General features: G+C 36.6%; 7 protein-coding genes across 7 annotated transcripts; 3 read left to right on the top strand and 4 right to left on the bottom strand.

Annotated features, from left to right (window-relative positions):
* Positions 1–477: 477 nt before the first annotated feature.
* On the bottom strand, positions 478–2,282 carry I206_100319 (uncharacterized protein; the record flags this gene model as incomplete). Its single annotated transcript, XM_019152781.1, has 2 exons — positions 478–1,797; positions 1,917–2,282. The coding sequence occupies 2 exons, from the start codon at positions 2,280–2,282 to the stop codon at positions 478–480; spliced, it is 1,686 nt and encodes a 561-aa protein (XP_019014919.1).
* A 773-nt stretch (positions 2,283–3,055) lies between these two features.
* Positions 3,056–4,870, top strand: I206_100318 (uncharacterized protein; the record flags this gene model as incomplete). The annotated part of the gene is made up of 7 exons (XM_019152782.1): positions 3,056–3,272; positions 3,363–3,597; positions 3,679–3,851; positions 3,952–4,192; positions 4,292–4,481; positions 4,576–4,729; positions 4,836–4,870. The coding sequence occupies 7 exons, from the start codon at positions 3,056–3,058 to the stop codon at positions 4,868–4,870; spliced, it is 1,245 nt and encodes a 414-aa protein (XP_019014920.1).
* A 111-nt stretch (positions 4,871–4,981) lies between these two features.
* Positions 4,982–7,037, bottom strand: I206_100317 (uncharacterized protein; the record flags this gene model as incomplete). The annotated part of the gene is made up of 6 exons (XM_019152783.1): positions 4,982–5,071; positions 5,132–5,234; positions 5,304–6,178; positions 6,234–6,461; positions 6,575–6,813; positions 6,902–7,037. 6 exons carry the CDS (start codon positions 7,035–7,037, stop codon positions 4,982–4,984), a joined length of 1,671 nt encoding a protein of 556 aa, XP_019014921.1.
* Positions 7,038–7,396: 359 nt separating this feature from the next.
* I206_100316 (uncharacterized protein) lies at positions 7,397–7,905 on the top strand (the record flags this gene model as incomplete). The annotated part of the gene is made up of 2 exons (XM_019152784.1): positions 7,397–7,661; positions 7,754–7,905. The coding sequence occupies 2 exons, from the start codon at positions 7,397–7,399 to the stop codon at positions 7,903–7,905; spliced, it is 417 nt and encodes a 138-aa protein (XP_019014922.1).
* A 127-nt stretch (positions 7,906–8,032) lies between these two features.
* On the bottom strand, positions 8,033–10,804 carry I206_100315 (uncharacterized protein; the record flags this gene model as incomplete). Its single annotated transcript, XM_019152785.1, has 2 exons — positions 8,033–10,105; positions 10,229–10,804. The coding sequence occupies 2 exons, from the start codon at positions 10,802–10,804 to the stop codon at positions 8,033–8,035; spliced, it is 2,649 nt and encodes an 882-aa protein (XP_019014923.1).
* Positions 10,805–11,378: 574 nt separating this feature from the next.
* I206_100314 (uncharacterized protein) lies at positions 11,379–14,510 on the top strand (the record flags this gene model as incomplete). Its single annotated transcript, XM_019152786.2, has 13 exons — positions 11,379–11,397; positions 11,502–11,559; positions 11,663–11,810; positions 11,894–11,942; positions 12,004–12,396; positions 12,461–12,774; positions 12,837–13,185; positions 13,246–13,492; positions 13,549–13,655; positions 13,726–13,763; positions 13,832–13,961; positions 14,022–14,161; positions 14,220–14,510. The coding sequence occupies 13 exons, from the start codon at positions 11,379–11,381 to the stop codon at positions 14,508–14,510; spliced, it is 2,283 nt and encodes a 760-aa protein (XP_019014924.2).
* A 97-nt stretch (positions 14,511–14,607) lies between these two features.
* I206_100313 (uncharacterized protein) lies at positions 14,608–16,924 on the bottom strand (the record flags this gene model as incomplete). The annotated part of the gene is made up of 10 exons (XM_019152787.1): positions 14,608–15,029; positions 15,094–15,130; positions 15,191–15,335; positions 15,387–15,590; positions 15,669–15,826; positions 15,886–15,955; positions 16,013–16,325; positions 16,384–16,469; positions 16,530–16,787; positions 16,845–16,924. 10 exons carry the CDS (start codon positions 16,922–16,924, stop codon positions 14,608–14,610), a joined length of 1,773 nt encoding a protein of 590 aa, XP_019014925.1.
* Positions 16,925–17,250: the final 326 nt, after the last annotated feature.

Raw genomic sequence — 17,250 nt, 5'->3', positions numbered from 1 at the left:
AATCTAATTGTATATGTTTTACTTCAAATGCTTTAGGTAAAGGTAAAAAAGATTGTAGACCAAAACGTTCTTTTACATTTACTACTTAATTTTCTTTTTTTTCTTTTTCACTTTTCATCTGTGAGAGATTTCTTAACAGTATATCTTATTTACAAGTCTATGCTTTATGTCTATACAATCTATGCTTTATGTCTATGCAATCTATGCATTATATCCTATCTGTATAAGCAAGATGATGGATAATCCGAAAATGTTACATAGTGTACAAATAATCATACATAAAATTACAGTTACTCCAAAAGTCTAACTAAAAATGTCCCGTTATTCAATAACAATCCTTGTCCGAATAATATCCTCGCTTCGAGCGGGTGACGAGGACTATGGAAAAACCCCTCCTCGCCTTTTATTTTGTGATGTATGTCTATATTCTATAAAGTAATTCGCCTTATTCCATCCCTTATATCCATAAGACTTGCATCATTGAAGTTCATAACCCGCTGCATTGGGTCTGACCATCGCCTTAGTAGTGTTATCTCTACACCTCTTGAGGAATGTGAAGAGCGCGCTTCCACCAGTTCCTCTTATCATATTGATATCGATCTCTTTTTGCTGAGCCATCTCCTCCTCGGATAAGGGTTCCAATCCCATAATCGTTCTAACTCTTTCGGAAGGTTGTCTTCGAGCTTGTTGTATTATGAACAAACTGACTACCCTCATATGTTTTTCCCTAAATCTCCTGAGTGCTTCTAATGCGCCGTCATAAGCCGTCGCTAAAGCTGGATGGGAATGTGCGTAATGTACAACCAATGGTCTGAGTGGGTTAGGATGAGTGGAAAGGTGTAGAATGAATGATCGGTGAGGTAAAGGCATATATTGCAACATCCTTTGAACGAAAGTTGCTTCTCCTTTAGGTGCTGAACCATGTCCATGGCCATTGTTGGGTGCTGGAGGTGTTTCGGTGTTGATCGGTGTTGAATCAACGATAATTTTTGAATGATCTGGATGCTCAATAGCATTCATAGCTTCTTCCCTCTCTTCTGCCGTTGGAGAATGATCAACCGTCAAAAAGATATCGATGGCATGAATGAGAGAACTTTGACCTGCTGAAGGACCTGAAAATAATTTGCCTTTTCGGCCAACGGTACTACTACTTTCAGCTATTGAAGTAAGGTTTTCTACATCTTCATTTAAACCTAAATAATTCCAACCGAGTGAAGCTGGTCCATCTGAATCTCCACCTCTGAACCATGGTCTAATTAAATGATAAAATTCTTCAGGATCAACTTCTTTCATCAATGTCATTGTCACTTCACTGATCTTATCAATTTGATGAGCCAATTTTTTCAAATAAACAGTCAATCTTCTAATTGCTTTTTCGTCTGCCAAGAATAATTCATCTAAAGATTGTCTCATCAATCTTAAAGCTTCTGCTCCAGCTATTTCACATAATGCTGAAATCAAGAAAAATTGCTCTTCACTTCGAGTACCAGTGAAAGTGGTTATTATTTCGCTTGGTGGGTTTGATTTGTTTGAAGGGGCAATTGCCGGGTTTAGAGGAAGAAAATTGTATAAGACTGTATCAGCGTATGTGAGAACCGGTGGTAAACCCAATAGAGGGGAGACGGTGAGCAGAGGGACGGATATACATGCTGGAATGGGTATCGGTTCTTTCGCTACGGTAACGGATGGCGCAGGGGTAGTGTGAACGTAAAAGTGAGCGAGGAAAGTGAGGACTACGTGGGCTCGACGAAGATGTGGTAGTGAAACCAAGAGTTCGGTGGTGTCGACAATAGACATCTATGATTCGTATTAGCGTATATTCACTATCTAAGCTGATATTGACCATGATTTGAGCTTAGATGAGCGGCAAGCGGGATTGGTATCACAAGCTTTTACAGAAGGAAGACAGAACATACCATATCGATACCATCTCGCCATAATCTTTCCCTTTCCCTTTGTCCACCAATTATTAAACCCTCGCCAGGGGTTGAACCTCTAGCAGCATCTAAAGCTTCTTCCCATATTTCGTATTTTCCTGTCAAACGTTGTATATTACTTGAACCAGGTAAAAATCCAGTACGAACATCAACTTCAAAATCGGCCGAAGCTAATGAAGCTGTATTTGGAGCTTGACCATTAGATTCATGAGAAAAAGTTGAAGGTAAACCGGATGGGAAATTTTCTGTAGGTTGCGCGAAAGATGGTTGAAGTGATAAGAAATGATTTGGTGGAAGTGAATGAGTGGTAGATGGACCAGGAGAAGGTGATATTTTGGGTATCATTTTGAAGATCTTGATCGGTGGCGAAGTAAGTTTAACGCTACGTGTTTTCGTTCAATAAACAAAGGAGGGGAACAATGATGATTTTGAAAGAATATATGCAAGAGCGAGGTCAAGATTGGAGGAGGCCAAAAGCCATAGGTGTATGTATATGCTTATTACGAATAGTCAAGAGGGAGAGAAGCAATTTAAAGACTATGGTCGAGTTATGAGGTAAAAAGACAAGAATATTATTTTTTTCTAGTAATCGGAAATTCGCGCGCTCGCAGATTTCAATAAAAACTATTACTCAATCACACCATACATACATATTCAACCGAACGGATATACTTATACTGCTTATACAACTTCGCACTTCGGTCCGAAGATAAAGTACAGCACACGAGCGGACTTATAGTTCCACTGAGGGGGATTGCAACAAGAACAAATACATGTCAGGATGCTAACTACCTTCAAATAAGCACGAAAACGAAAACAAATGCATATGCAGACAAGGAGGTCGATCGTGAGAACTCCTTTCTTGTGATGGATCCTTTCATTCGCCCCTTCAGACACGCAAAACTGATTGAAACAAGTAAAGAGGGATAAATCTTATCATCCACACTGACTCTGTTTATTTGTTAAATAATCATTTGATTCATGATTAATCAGACGTGGGAGTGAAATAGTAACATTCACTCAAGCAATCCAAAGGCTGACAAAAGAAAACAAAAGATACCTCAAGTGAAGTCAGTCATTTACATTCAATAAGAAAGAATTCAATCTTGTCAGCGGATATGTCAAATTCCACTTCATTATGGATTCCAGATTCCTCACCATTATTTTTTTACTCACCTGCTAATTCATATTTTTCAAATCTTAATTTAAATTCATGGATAGGTAAATCTACTAATAGTCCTCAAGTAAGTGAATTCAACGTAACTTTTCCAGATGATAATAATAATTATCATTCTTCGTTTGGAAATGTAGCTGTAATTTTACCTTCTATATATGGTATGTGTTTTTCGTTTTTTTAATCTAATTTTTTTATATAAAAACAATCAGAGATTAATTAGATTCATTTATATTATTGAATGATCTTAGCAACGGCTTTTACACCTATTTTTAAAGCATCTGAAAAATATAATACGACTTTTGAATTAGCTTCATATGGAAAAATACCATGGGCATCAGGTAGAAGTTGGAAAACTTCAAATGATGATTTTAATTTACAAACTTTTACTTTATGGTTTGATTGTTTAGATGTTGAAAATCAATGTAATAAAGATGAAATTGATTTTTTAGGTGCTTGGATAAATACAAAATTTGTTCCTGATAAGTAAATTAATATTCTTTCTTAAATTAGTAGATTAGAAGAAAAAGATATATATATATTGATATAATTTTTTGGATAATTTAGTACTGAAATTGATATTGTTGAAATTGATGATTCATCTTCTATAATTAAATATGAAGGTTTTTCACCTATAAATCAAAATAATAAAATTGTAGAAATTGATTCAAAAATTGATTTTGAAAAAACTTTAAGTATGACTTCTAAAGAAGGTTCAAAAGCTACAATATCTTTTAATGGTTAGTTATTTTTTTTCTATTTTTTATTTTGTTTTAAAAAATCTTTGATTTAAAGGGTTTTTTTTTAACTTGATTTGAAATTTTTTTAATTTTAATTTAGGAGCATCAATTGAAATTTATGGTGTAACTTGTTCTAAATGTGGAGAATATAATATAAAATTAAATGAACAAATTTCAACTTTTTCATCATTTAATAATTTAACTATACATAATAGTTTATTATTTTTTAATACAAATTTAGATACTAATAATTTAAATACAATTGAAATTGAATCTAAAAATGGAGGATTAATATTAGATAAAATTCAAATTAAAGGTCCAAAAGGTGCAGTAAATTTCATGTAAGTTGATTTTTTTAAAAATTATTTTCACTTTCGATTTTTTCTAAGATCATTTGTTAAAATTTTATTCAATTTGCGTGTACATATCTGATTTTTTAGTGGAAATCAAAATGATACAACTACTACATTTTTACCAAATTCTAATCCCACATCAACATCAACATCAAATTCAACGTCAATATCAGGAAATTCAAATAATATTAATGGAAATAATATATCAGGAACTTCAAATAATACACCAAATGCAGGTGTTATAGTAGGTGCAATATTAGGTTCAATATCAGGTATAGTAATTATCACATTTTAAATTTTAAAATATAATGAAATTTTGAAGGTTTTTGATTTTACTAATGATATTTTTTTTTAATTTTTTTCTAAAACAGGCATTCTTATATTACTTATGTAGAAAAATCGCTCCTTCAATTAAGAAAAAATCAAATAAAAAATTAAATTCATGGGATGAAGCTAATTTATTACAAAATATGAAAAATGAACAAGTTCATGTAACTACTGCTGCTAATCAACGTTATGTATATCGTGAGTTCTCTATTAATTATTTTCAATCTTAATACAATTTAAATCAATTGAATACGATTATGTTTTTCAAATTCACTAATTTCGAATTAAATTTAATCTTGTATAGCTGGATTAATAGCTCATTCGAATTTGAAAAAGTGATCCAGTTTTTAATTACTGTTACTTTTTCATTTAAGTTGTAATGTAAAACTGGTATTATCGATTTTGTAGTAAATCAATGCATATCATACAACCATTGTATTCAAAAGCGATCTACCATCTTTGCGTTTGACCCATACCATGTAATATTCTTTCTATCAATGCTCTTTTCATATATTGTTCTCTTGCTAAAGATCGTATAGACTACATTTTGGGTATCACCAACATTAGCTTTTACACAAATGATGAATACGAGGAACTAACCTTTAGATACCTATCTAAATCAACTCGCTCAGCATCTAGTGCTCTTGTCATATGATAAATTGTATCTTCAATGGCATTATCTTCAGCTACTAAATCAATTAATCTAAATCAAATCATATTAGTCACAGCCTTCTCTCAATTCAAATGGAAATAGATTTTGCAATGAACTTACTGATTGTGTACAATACTTATACCACATACCAATTCATCTACACTGATTTCACCTTTTCCTTCTAATTCATTAATTCTTTCTTCTCCAGATTTAACTACATCTCCTAATTTTTTTCCTGTTGAATCACAAACTTTTTTAACAGCTTCTAATCTTGACATTTCATCTTTTATAGCTGGTTCACCTGATTCTAAATCTTCTTTCCTTTCTAATAGATGTATTCTAGTAGATTGTAAATGATGTATAAGTGGAGGTAAAGAAGCTTGTAAATGTGGAAGAAGAATTGAATGAAGATGTTGTAATGAAGGTGGTGGTGGTTTTGAAGGTGGAATAGGTGGAGCTGTTTCAGAAGATAAAGATAAAGAAGATGATTCAGGTGAACCTAATAAATCTGGAATTGGCTGACGTGGAGCGGCCATAGTATGTGAGGATTGAGAGATAATTTGCTGTGGTGGATAGAGTTGAGATGATGGATGTGGTGGTATAATGGGCTGGGGTGGATATTGCTGTGGTACTTGCTGCTGTTGATATTGCTGCGGTAGCTGTTGCTGATGAACAGGGGATTGCCCATTCATATGAGGAGGGTATCCTAATTGATGTGAAATTGGATCAGGCCGAGGAGGTTGAAATGAAACCTGTGGCTGAGTTTGAGTCTGAGGTATAAATGGACGTTGAGGTATCCTTGGTATGCCAGAAGGGGATATAGGCGATTGTGGTTGGGATTGCGGTATACGATCGGGACGATCGGTTAATTGGGGAGAAGCTGGATGTTGAGGAGGGGTACCTGGATAAGTAGCCGAAGATTGTCTGGAATGGGATCCTTGCTGTGTAAATGTGTGAGGAGGCGGCGTAGGAGCTGGTCGGTATTGTGGTAATGACTAGTCCGATATAAGCTACACTCCATACATTCTTTGGCTGGTCGGGATGACTTACCTCTTGCGTTTGTTTCGCAGGGACATATCCTGGTCTTGCTGGGGGAGGAGGAGGTTGCGGAGCTTGTCCAATCGCTTGAGATTGTATTCTAGGTTGTACAGGAGACGATATTGGACTTCTAGAAGATTGAGCAGAAGATGAAGATGACTCAGAAGGTCTGGCATATACAGGTGGTACAGTTGAAAATACGGAAGTAAGGTGTTTGAGAATGGTTTCTAGATCTTGCGTCTAAAAAATAGAGTTTGAATCAGCTTAATTTTTCGAGGGATTCTATTGTCTTCATTAAACTATATCATGTCTTCTAGTTGTATGGTATGAGACGTTCCATGAGAGACACTTACAGGCCAACTCCTCCACCAATATTCAACAGCATTTTCATTAACTCTTCCACTAGGATCAACTTCTTTAGATTTCCTAATTGCCATTTCCTTTGTAGGAACTACGAAAAGTATAGGTGGAGATTTTGGATAATCATGTGGTATCCAAACATTTATAGGTATATGATATGTTGATCCTCGATAACTTATCGGAAGTGTACCGTGAAGTAACAATAAAAGAGCTGTCTGACCAGAATCGAAAGCTTGAAATGAAATCGAAATTAGCCAACAACTATTTCTACAGATATCTGAGATAGGATGCACAAAGTAGAAGGTCGATAAGAGACTCACTGAAAGCATCAGTTTTAACACTTAATGTTCTTTTTTCACTAAGTATTTTCATAGTCTCATTGATAACTCTCTCTTTGGCTTGATATGGTCTAGTTACATTCCCTAGCCATTCTCGTGTCAAATCAAGATTCGACATCTTGATACCCCTATACCAGAACAATCGACTCGATTCTCGGTATAATATGTAGAATCAAGATCTGACCACTTGTAGGAGTCATAAAATTTTAGGCAAAGCTTATCTTGTTGATCTTTGTTACTTGCTTGACATGAATCACTCGTTCGTCATTATCATGTCAATTGAGGAAAGTGATGACATCATCACCATGAGCAATATTTCGGGATGATTTGTTTATGCGATTATTTTCATCAAGTGGACAAAACTACATTGGGAAGAATCACCAATAATATCATCGTTCTGAATTAGCCATTGAAGTAGAATAAGGACTCAATTTTTACCTGATTTTAGTTTGCATGAATTTCGACTTGATTTTTAAAATGGCACACTTTTTAGCACCTTCACCACTTGAAACAACGCCATCATCTTCACCATCTTCATCTAAATCAAAATTATTTCCAAATATTCTTGAAGATGAACCTGAAAGATACGATGAATCTTTATTTATAGGTTCAAATCGTCGTTTAAATCAAAGAAGAAAAAAGAAATTAAATGGAAATATAGGTGGTGAATTAGTTGAAAGTATGAAAAGAGGTTTTACAGTACGTGAATCAAATAAAAAAGAATCAAGATTAAAAGTACTTGGTAAGTAATATCATGATTTTCGAACTTACATCTCATTTTTCCAATGATATAAAAATTAGAATTTCTGATTGAAAAATTTCGTTTTCTTATAGTTAGTATAGCTGGTATTCTTTTTTTAATTCTTAGTACGATTTGGATATTGAGATTAAAGAAAAGGATAAAATCAAAAGAAGGAGGATATGAAATTCTATGGAATTTGTTATTTCATTCAAAACCATCCTCATCCCATGTTACCGAATTATAATCCTGCCCATCATCAAATGAATTATGGTTGTATGAGATTTAATATTAGAATATAGATGCATTTATTACAACAAAGTATAATCATGAGATGTGTGAATTTTTATGAATGTTAGTGTCATTTATTTCCGCTAATTATCCGATCTTTTTAAACCGAATCCTGTTTTCCTAATTGAAGATTGCTTTTTTATGAACTTATCAGACGTATCAAAAGATGTCTTTTTAGATCTTAAGTCTTCTCCAAAGTCTTTACCCCTCCTTAACCTTTCCCTTCCACCACTTTGTTGATCGCCGACACTAGTCCGTATTCCGTTAGAGCGATCATTCAACCCATCATCGAAATGTCTATTTCGTCCCCTCAAGAAGATCTTTTCGTCCTTCCGCCCGGATCTATCTCGATCACGCCAGTCATCTTCATTCCTTCTTGTTGATTGCCTATCAAATGAATTACGTTCCAAATTGTATTTTGAAGACCTATCATTCCTTCTAAACGACCTCGAAGGTGTAGAATCGTCTTCATCTGACCATATCTCTTCTTCTGCTACCTTTCTTCTCGGCGATTGTCCTTGATAAGCAATGACATCTTCTTGTTCAATTTGTTTGGTATCGCTAACTTCTTTTAACAATCCATGACCTTTTCTAAATTTACCAAATTCTTTACTCCAAACATCTAAGATATTTTGAATATTTTTTCGTAAATTTTCATATTCAAATTTATTAGTTGGATTTAATCTTTCAATTGAAGATATTATAGATTTAGCAAAATCAATTATACTTCCTAAATATTTCGGACTTTCATAATTTAGATTAATCGTTTGTGGTGTATGATCAATCAAAGTAATTTTTTCCTTATCTGACCTATGTGTCTCTTTAGAATCAACTACAAATAGTCTTTCCCCACCAAAATAAGTAATAATGTTGAGTACTTTCTTGATAGCTTCATTATTAGTCGATATAGCTGATTTAAGTAAAATCGCTAACATTCCTATATCCGGTGATATTGCTCTTGGTTTGATCCAATTGACACCTCTGATATCTTTACTCTGTCCATTGGGAGTAGTCCATTCATATTCACCGATATCACGATTCGTCACCATTGGAGAGTTATTTTCAATTTTATCGGAGATTTGAGTAGCCCTTTTGAATAATCTTAAAGCTGTATTGAAATCGCTAGACCATCTAGCACCTTGTAAAGCATCTTTCCATGTATTGAGATGCCATCCTCCTATACCTGTCGAAGGGGGTTGATATGAATCTAAAATATTGGTTATTCCTCCTATATCACCTGTCTCACTGAATGCTGAAATAGCAATTTTCAGAAAATGAATATCCGCCTCTTGTTCTATTCGAGAATCGGATAAGAAAAGAGTTGTATAATGTGCGGCAGGGACAGATTGTTTAGTATATAATAACCCTTGAATGAGGGAAGTAGCACTTTGAACATCGGGTTGAAGTTTCGGTAAATCAGAAACTGATTCATTAATGTATGATTGACCACTTGGTGGGGGTAATGACCAAATTTCATTGACTAATTTTATTGCTAAACGTAAATCTTCAGGTCTACCTTTTATCAAACACCTCAAAGCATGATTAAATAATTCATTATCTATTCGTCTATCTTGATCTTTTGAATTGATATTGGAAGATTTATAAAATTGTCTTGAGCACTGATCCCATATTCCTCTAGATATACTACCGATATCAATAAGTTTCAAATCTTCAGAATCGGTAGATCCGGATTTTCGAGAACGCCATCTAGCTAAATGTATATTATGTAAACTTGAGAATAAAGTGGTATAAGTCACTTTATCAGGTGATAATTGACCTTGTTGCGGCATTGAAATGAAAGTTGTATACATTTCTTCCCATAATCCATGTCTACCCAAATACTTTAAGTATGCATTGGTAGGTGAGATATTGATTTCTTCTTCGAACTCATTGAATGATTCATTTCTATTTGTCAAAATTTCACCTTCTGATGTACTAATACCCAAATCTTCATTCAGGAGTGATGAAGCTGTCATACATCTTTTGACATGTTGTTGAGCTTGATCATGTAAAATTGTGACTCTTGAATGAGTGAGGTTTTTCACCGGTATAATATCGGAATTGAAAGCTGTATCGTCCGCATGGGACATACGAGAGTAGGCATTGAGAAGAGTCGAATATGTTCGAGTGGTAGGCTTGATACCTCGCTTTTTCATCTAAATGGACGAAAAGTTCAGTTAACAAATTCGCAATACTATATAGATAGGAGCAGTAGCGAGTAAAGCCATTGTCTCGATTGAACAAGGGATATAATGACATGACCCCTAGGAAAAACTCACATCATTATATAAAGCCCACATTTTGTTCAATTTCCGTTGTTTACCCATGAAGCCTAACAAGATATTCCAAACAGGGGCATTAACCAAATCTTTTGGTGCGTTCATAACTATTGATACAGCTTCTTCAATTTGATTTTCAGTCATACTTTTATTTTTCGTATGTTTTTCTATAAAACGTTTCAGTTTCGTTGATGTGGTATAAGGATTATCTCTAATGTCTTTATCTCGAATCCTGGATTCATATCTTGATATTCCACCATTTTCCCTTCCCCTTCTATCGGGAACACTAGTAGGTAATCTTAAAGGTAATGAAACTTGTCTTGAAGGCCTGGGTCTGTTAGGCGTATCAACCGGTCCATTTGTCATTAGAACATTAAGTAGTTCCTTGTCAGCGTTGACCAATTTCTTGGGTAAATGTCTCCCTTTTCCTGGTAATGATGTAAGAGCGGATCTAAGTGATTTTTGAGTGGAAGGTCCTGGATCCCCATGATATTCTCTCAATCTCGGAACGAACCCATGTAAGCCCTGACTCTTGCAAGATCGCAAGAGATGAGATGCTCTCCGGGCTGCCAGCATTTCAGAGGTAATTTACAATGATAATGAAATGTTATACATACTGTATGCTACTGTTTCTAATAAAAGCTTGACATCGATGACCTAACCTTACACTCAATATTCCAAAAGTACGAAAGTTCAAAACAGACATTGTAATCACGTGACCTGAACATCACGTGAAGTGGTAAGACCATACTCATCATATATTTGACTTGTAAAGTGAGTGATTGAATGCTAGTGGTTTCAGGAGGACATGAGCTGATGCTTAGGTACACTTCACGTTGACTGGCGAGACAGATGCAAAGTGAGAGAATGACAATTTTACCTTTGTGCATCTGGGGAGATGACATTGTTAAAGGGTTGATCCCCAACAACACGTTAAACGCTTGATGTGATGTGTGGGGCTCAACTTTTGATTGTGAAATGTTTCGGAAAACGTGGTGGGGAAGATATTTAATATAAATATTACGAGTAACCGGTAATTTCATCTCTACCATCTTTCCCATTCCTCTAACACCTTCTTCCTCTAACTAAACCACGACCATAGGATTGCAACAACTCTCAAAGTTATAGCGCACAAGTTCAAGCCTTCATAATGGCGGCAGGATTGGCATGTAAGTCGATTATAAAATATCACTCTTTCCTTTGCTCTTCCAAATCCACGAGTAATCCATGATCAGTCCACGAAGCTTATCTAATCTATTAATTCCAAAATCAGATGATTTGATCCTTATCTTTTGGCGTATCGTCATCAATATCTTTTTCAGAGAGATCAGGTATGTCCTTTTTGCTATCCTATCATATTACTGCCAGTTATGCATACCCCATCTTACTAGATGACGAATCTGATCGACTGACTACCCGACTGGCATGACGTAGACCACGAGGAGCATTCAATATACCTAAAGATGGTCCAGTTCTGTTCATTTGCGGTCCTCATGCCAACCAATTCTTGGACCCTTTACTCCTTTTCTCAGAGACTAGGAAAGAAGCGGGACGGAGAGTATCTGTATTGACTGCCGCCAAGGTAAGTTCTCTCTTCTGGTCTTATACGGTCTTATACGGTCTTATACGGTCTTATACGGGGCAAATACTAATCATTACGAATAGAGTATGCAAAGGAAGTTTATTGGATCAGTAGCTAGGGTCATGGATAGTAGTAAGTGGCTTTCAACATTTCAAATTCCGCTTTACTAGCTAAACACATCATCAATAATCAGTACCGGTGGCGAGAGCAGCAGATTACGCTAAAGCAGGAAAAGGTCGAATCGTTTTATCGGAATCAGATCCTTTGTTAGTAACGGGACTCAACACAGCATTCACCTCACAAGTCAAGCCTAAATCGCAATTGGTCCTGCCAAAATCAGCGGCATACGCTTCGGCAACTATCGAAGAGGTCATCTCAGATACTGAATTAAGGTTGAAAGGTGAATTCGTCATACCCTCCAAAGATGGTAGTGCGAATGTGAAGGCCTCTACAAGGGTGCGGAGTGAAGGTGAAAGTAAAGATGGTTTAGAATACAAGGTCCTACCTCACGTGGAACAAGACCAAACATACGGAGCATGTTTCACAAGATTGAAAGAAGGCGGTTGTATTGGTGTTTTCCCGGAAGGTAAGCTATCTATCTCTACAAGCATGGAGGAAGCTCATGATGATTGGTGGGTATCCCTGCGTAGGTGGTTCACACGATAGAACGGATTTCTTACCATTGAAAGCCGGATTCTCAATCATGGCTCTCGGCGCGATGGCTCAATATCCCGGTTTAGACGTCAAATTGGTTCCAGTCGGTCTTTCTTACTTCCATCCCCATAAATTTCGTTCGAGAGCTGTGATCGAATTTGGTGCTCCTCAATCTGTAGATAGGGAATTAGTGGATTTATATAAACAAGGTGGAGCCAAGAAACGAGAAGCTTGTGGAAAATTGTTAGAACAAGTTCATGACGGTCTGAGAGCTGTAACACTAAGAGCACCGGACTGGGAGACCATGCAGGTGAGTTGCTGTCAGTTTGTGTTGACTGCATTAGGAGGTTGATGAAAATTCTTTTCGTCTAGGTCATACAAGCGGCTCGAAGACTCTATAGAATTCCAGGACAACACCTTACTCTGGGCCAGGTCGTCGAATTATCCAAACGATTCATGGAAGGTTATCTGGCTTACAAGGACGAGCCCAAAATCATTGAACTTCGACAGAAAGTCTTGGCTTATAATAGGCTCTTGAGAGATATGGGTTTAGCGGATCACCAAGTGGAGAGAGCATCTTCGACGAGTCTTAAATCCGCTTTATTATTGGTTTATCGAACTGGCTTACTGCTTTGGTGGTCTATGTTGGCGTTACCCGGATTCTTGTTACATGCTCCTGTTTTCATATTGGCCAAATCCATCAGTATCATGAAGGCTAAAGGTGCGTCTTTCATTTGGCAAACCGATATCTGGAAACTAATGATCTTGATTGTACTTGCAGAGGCTCTCGCGGCGTCGACCGTCAAAATCCAAGGCCGAGACGTGTTAGCGACTTGGAAGATCTTGGTCTCGCTTGCTGTCACACCGATGCTATATGTGTTTTACTGTATACTCGCTACCTTTTTGGCGTACAAGTATGATCTGGCTCCAGCTTGGAGACATTGGACACCGGTTGCTATCTTCTTTTTATTGCCAGGATGGGCTATTGCATCTCTCAAATTTGGTGAAGCAGGTGCAGACGTTTTCAAGTGAGCCATCGGTCATTACTCAATCAGCGGTACGGAACTAAGCTTCTGGTATATAGATCCCTTCGACCACTCTTCTTGTCGCTTTGGCCCGGAAGTTTACGCGAAGTTGACAAGTTGAGGCAGATGAGAGAAAGCTTGGCAAATGAAATAAGTGAAGTGATTGGTAAGTCAATCAATCCATTGCATTACAGCTCGTAGCCGAACAAAGCTGACATGGTGTTGCGCGATCTTAGATGAATTCGGTCCAAAGATGTATGAAAATTTCCAATCGGTGAGTGACCACAATTAGATCGACGACAAGCATGTGGCTCATCAGCTGATGTTTCGTATCCGCCCCAGGCTCGCATACTTCCCTCAGCCACAGTCCCTCAGACCGGTAGAAATCCGGGAATGTTTGTCAGAAAAGCGCAAGCTCCTGACTCTTCCGTTCTTTCTCACCCCATGTTATGGCTTGATGAGCGAATATTCGGTAAGCAGGAACTCCCCATTTGCATCTCATCCATGACACACGGCTAATATCCGTGTTCAGGCTGGAATCGAAGTGCATCCGTCGGACAAAGTGTTTGGAACACTACGAAATTGGATAAGAACCGATCAGAACCTTCGACTGCTCCTACGAGTCCTGCAGAGTCGGACAACGAAGAAGAGGCTGATGTAGATTATGATGATGTAAGTGATCCTATCTGTGCACGTGCACAGAAGGGCTGTGGCTGATCTTAACATGTAGGTGTTGGCAATCATCGATACCCGTCGAGCTGGACCTGGTTCGCCTCGAGGTCGCAGAAGAGGTAGATCATATCATGATCTCACACAGCTCAAGTCCGAAGCAAACTCGACTGCAACTTCACCTAATATGGATAATAGTGTACCTCTTCCTGCACCGGATGATGAGGGTACCAACAGGTTACATAAACGAATTGGAGCAGGGTATAAAAAGGTGAATGAAGATGCAAATCAGGAGAGCGTCGGTTTAGGTTTGAGTGGAGCAAAGACAAATGGAGATCAAAAGACACGATGAGAGTCGATTTTATGCATTGAACTTACATGTTTTCGATTCACAAGTATAACATAAAAGTTACAAAGCGTGTATAGAGGCAAAACTAGACGTATTCCCCCTAAAAATCGGGTTGAGCTTTATCTGTCCAAGTTCCTCTAGGTTCCCATTCTCTAGCTTGATTTAATAACTTTTCTTCTTCTTCATTTTCATTTAGATTTTCTGGTATTCCCCATCCACCTCCACCTGGTGTATGTAAAATTAGTTTATCACCTGTACCAAATTGCATTGTACCTTTACCACCAACATTTATTGTTCTAATTTTACCATTTTTCTCTTTTGGTTGTTTAATCCATAAATTTAAACCTTTTGAACCTGATTTTCCACCTTCTAATCCATATGGTGAACGTGATCTTCTTTCTGAAAGTATTGAAACTGATAAAGGTTGAAGAAATTGAATTGATCTTATACATCCTTCTCCTCCTTTATATTTACCTGAACCTCCTGATAATGTTCTGAAACCGAATTCATGTAATATGACAGCTGAGAAAAAGATCAATTTCACCAATTCTCAAATGATATTTTGATGAAATTAAACATTACTTACGATAACGTCTTTCAAGAATCTCAGGATCAGTGATTCTCTAAATGAAAAGGATATTTAGCTTGATTCATTTGTGATTTGTTTTTCGGAAATGACCTACTGTATTGGTCATATGACAATGAACTCCAGAAGTACCATGCCATCCATCTCCAGCACCACTACCACCCGCAATAGTTTCATAATAACCCCATCCTTCAACTACTTCACCAGTCTCTTGGTTCTTTCCTCCGGCACCAAACGACAAACTGAATACCTTAATCAGTCAAAACATAATTCCAATCGCGATTTAAACTCACTTATTACAACACCCTTGACTAGCTGCACAAGCTTTAAAAGCTAATAATACTGTATCTGTTATTCTTTGAGAAGTCATAACGTTTCCACCACATACAGCACTTTCAGGCGATGGAGATAATAAACATCCTTCAGGTATAAGAATTTCAATAGGTACTAAACATCCAGCATTTAAAGGTATATCTTCTCCAATCATTGAACGCATACTGTTTTTTTTTTATTTTCGGTTTAGAAAAATCCTAATCGACGATTTCTAATTTACATTAGATCAAAAGGAAACTCACCAGTAAATCACAGCAGCATGGACTACACAAATAGGTGCATTCAAATTACCACGTAATTCTGGACCTGTTCCTTCAAAATCGAAAATTGCTGAACCAGATTGAGTATCGATTGTGATTTTCAATGAAATTGGCGAACCGTCATCCAAATAATCAACAGCCTAATAATTCAGTCAGACAATTGTCGTAAATTTACTTCAGATCAAGACGTATTACTGACATGTAATACGTTCGTTCCTGCTTTTTTCGCTGCTTTGCGAAGCATATTTCGTACAGATTGTTCAGCATTACTACAGAATTACAATTAAGAATTCAGCAAATCAGTTATTGACATATTGTTGACTCACTTTTTGATATGATCCATATAACTATGTACCGTCTTTAAATCATACTCCTTTACTAAAGCTTTTAACAAATTTGTACCTTTATTGTTGGCCGCGATTTGAGCTTTTACATCACTTTCAACATCTCTGAAAGATCTTGAACCTGAACAACCTGGATATTGAGCTGGATCTTCTACCATTGCTTTATGTAGTGCTTCATGATCATAATACCCATTTGAAACGATCTTCATTGAATGGATATTGGCACCTTCTTCATATAACTGAGTTGAAGTAGGTGGCATTGATCCAGGAAGAATACCTCCAATATCACTATGATCTAAATATAGTCATAAATTAATATAGATTAAAGCAAAGTACAAATGATTTTAACTCACGACCACGAGAAGCTGTGAAGAATATTATTTTGGTAGGATCTTCATCATCAAAACAAGGTGTTATAACAGTCAAATCTGGAAGGTGACTATATATTCACAATTTAACATTTTAAGGAATAAATTTCAAAAATCAAAAGGATTCTTACCTTCCTCCGGCCATTGGAGAATTAGTTAATATAACATCTCCATCTTTTAATCCTTTACCATGTAATTTTAGCTGATATTTTACAGACCAACTCATTGAACCTAAATGAACAGGTACAAAAGGAGCATTTGCAACTAAATCACCACTTGGAGAAAAAACAGCACATGAAAAATCTAAACGTTCTTTGATATTTGTACTGATTGAAGTTTGTTTCAAGGATCTACCCATAGCTTCTGCGATACACATGAATCGATTGGAGCTACAGATTGATCATAGGTCAGTCAAATAGGAGTTCATTTTGGGTAGCAGTACATACAATAAAGATAAGGTTATAGGATCATATTCGGCTTTAGGTCTACTAGGCCCTTGATCTGTTTGTTGTGATTCGTTGACCATGTTGAACAATACCTCGTTGACGTTCTACTAAGTTGAAGAGACACGTCAAGCTTAGTTGATTATTATATCCTTCGAGGATCAAAGAATTTGTATTACAATGGGAATTGATGAGTTTGAATGAGGTGATATTCCGGGTACGGGTTTCTGGATACCGGGTTTCAATCGGGTTCCCGGAATATCGTCATTTATCAACATCAACTCCTGTTTTTTTATTTAGCCGAAACAAGTCTTCTGTCTCTTCATTACTGGTTCTCTCTCTCTTATAACGATATTCCCTTCTCAGATCTCTTCGAGCTATATGGCTGATTGGTCTGTAAGAATATATT

The sequence above is a fragment of the Kwoniella pini genome, chromosome 1 (genome assembly GCF_000512605.2).
Source record: "Kwoniella pini CBS 10737 chromosome 1, complete sequence".
In the NCBI taxonomy this organism is placed as follows: Eukaryota; Fungi; Basidiomycota; class Tremellomycetes; order Tremellales; family Cryptococcaceae; genus Kwoniella; species Kwoniella pini.
This window is presented reverse-complemented; position numbering and strand designations above follow the sequence as displayed.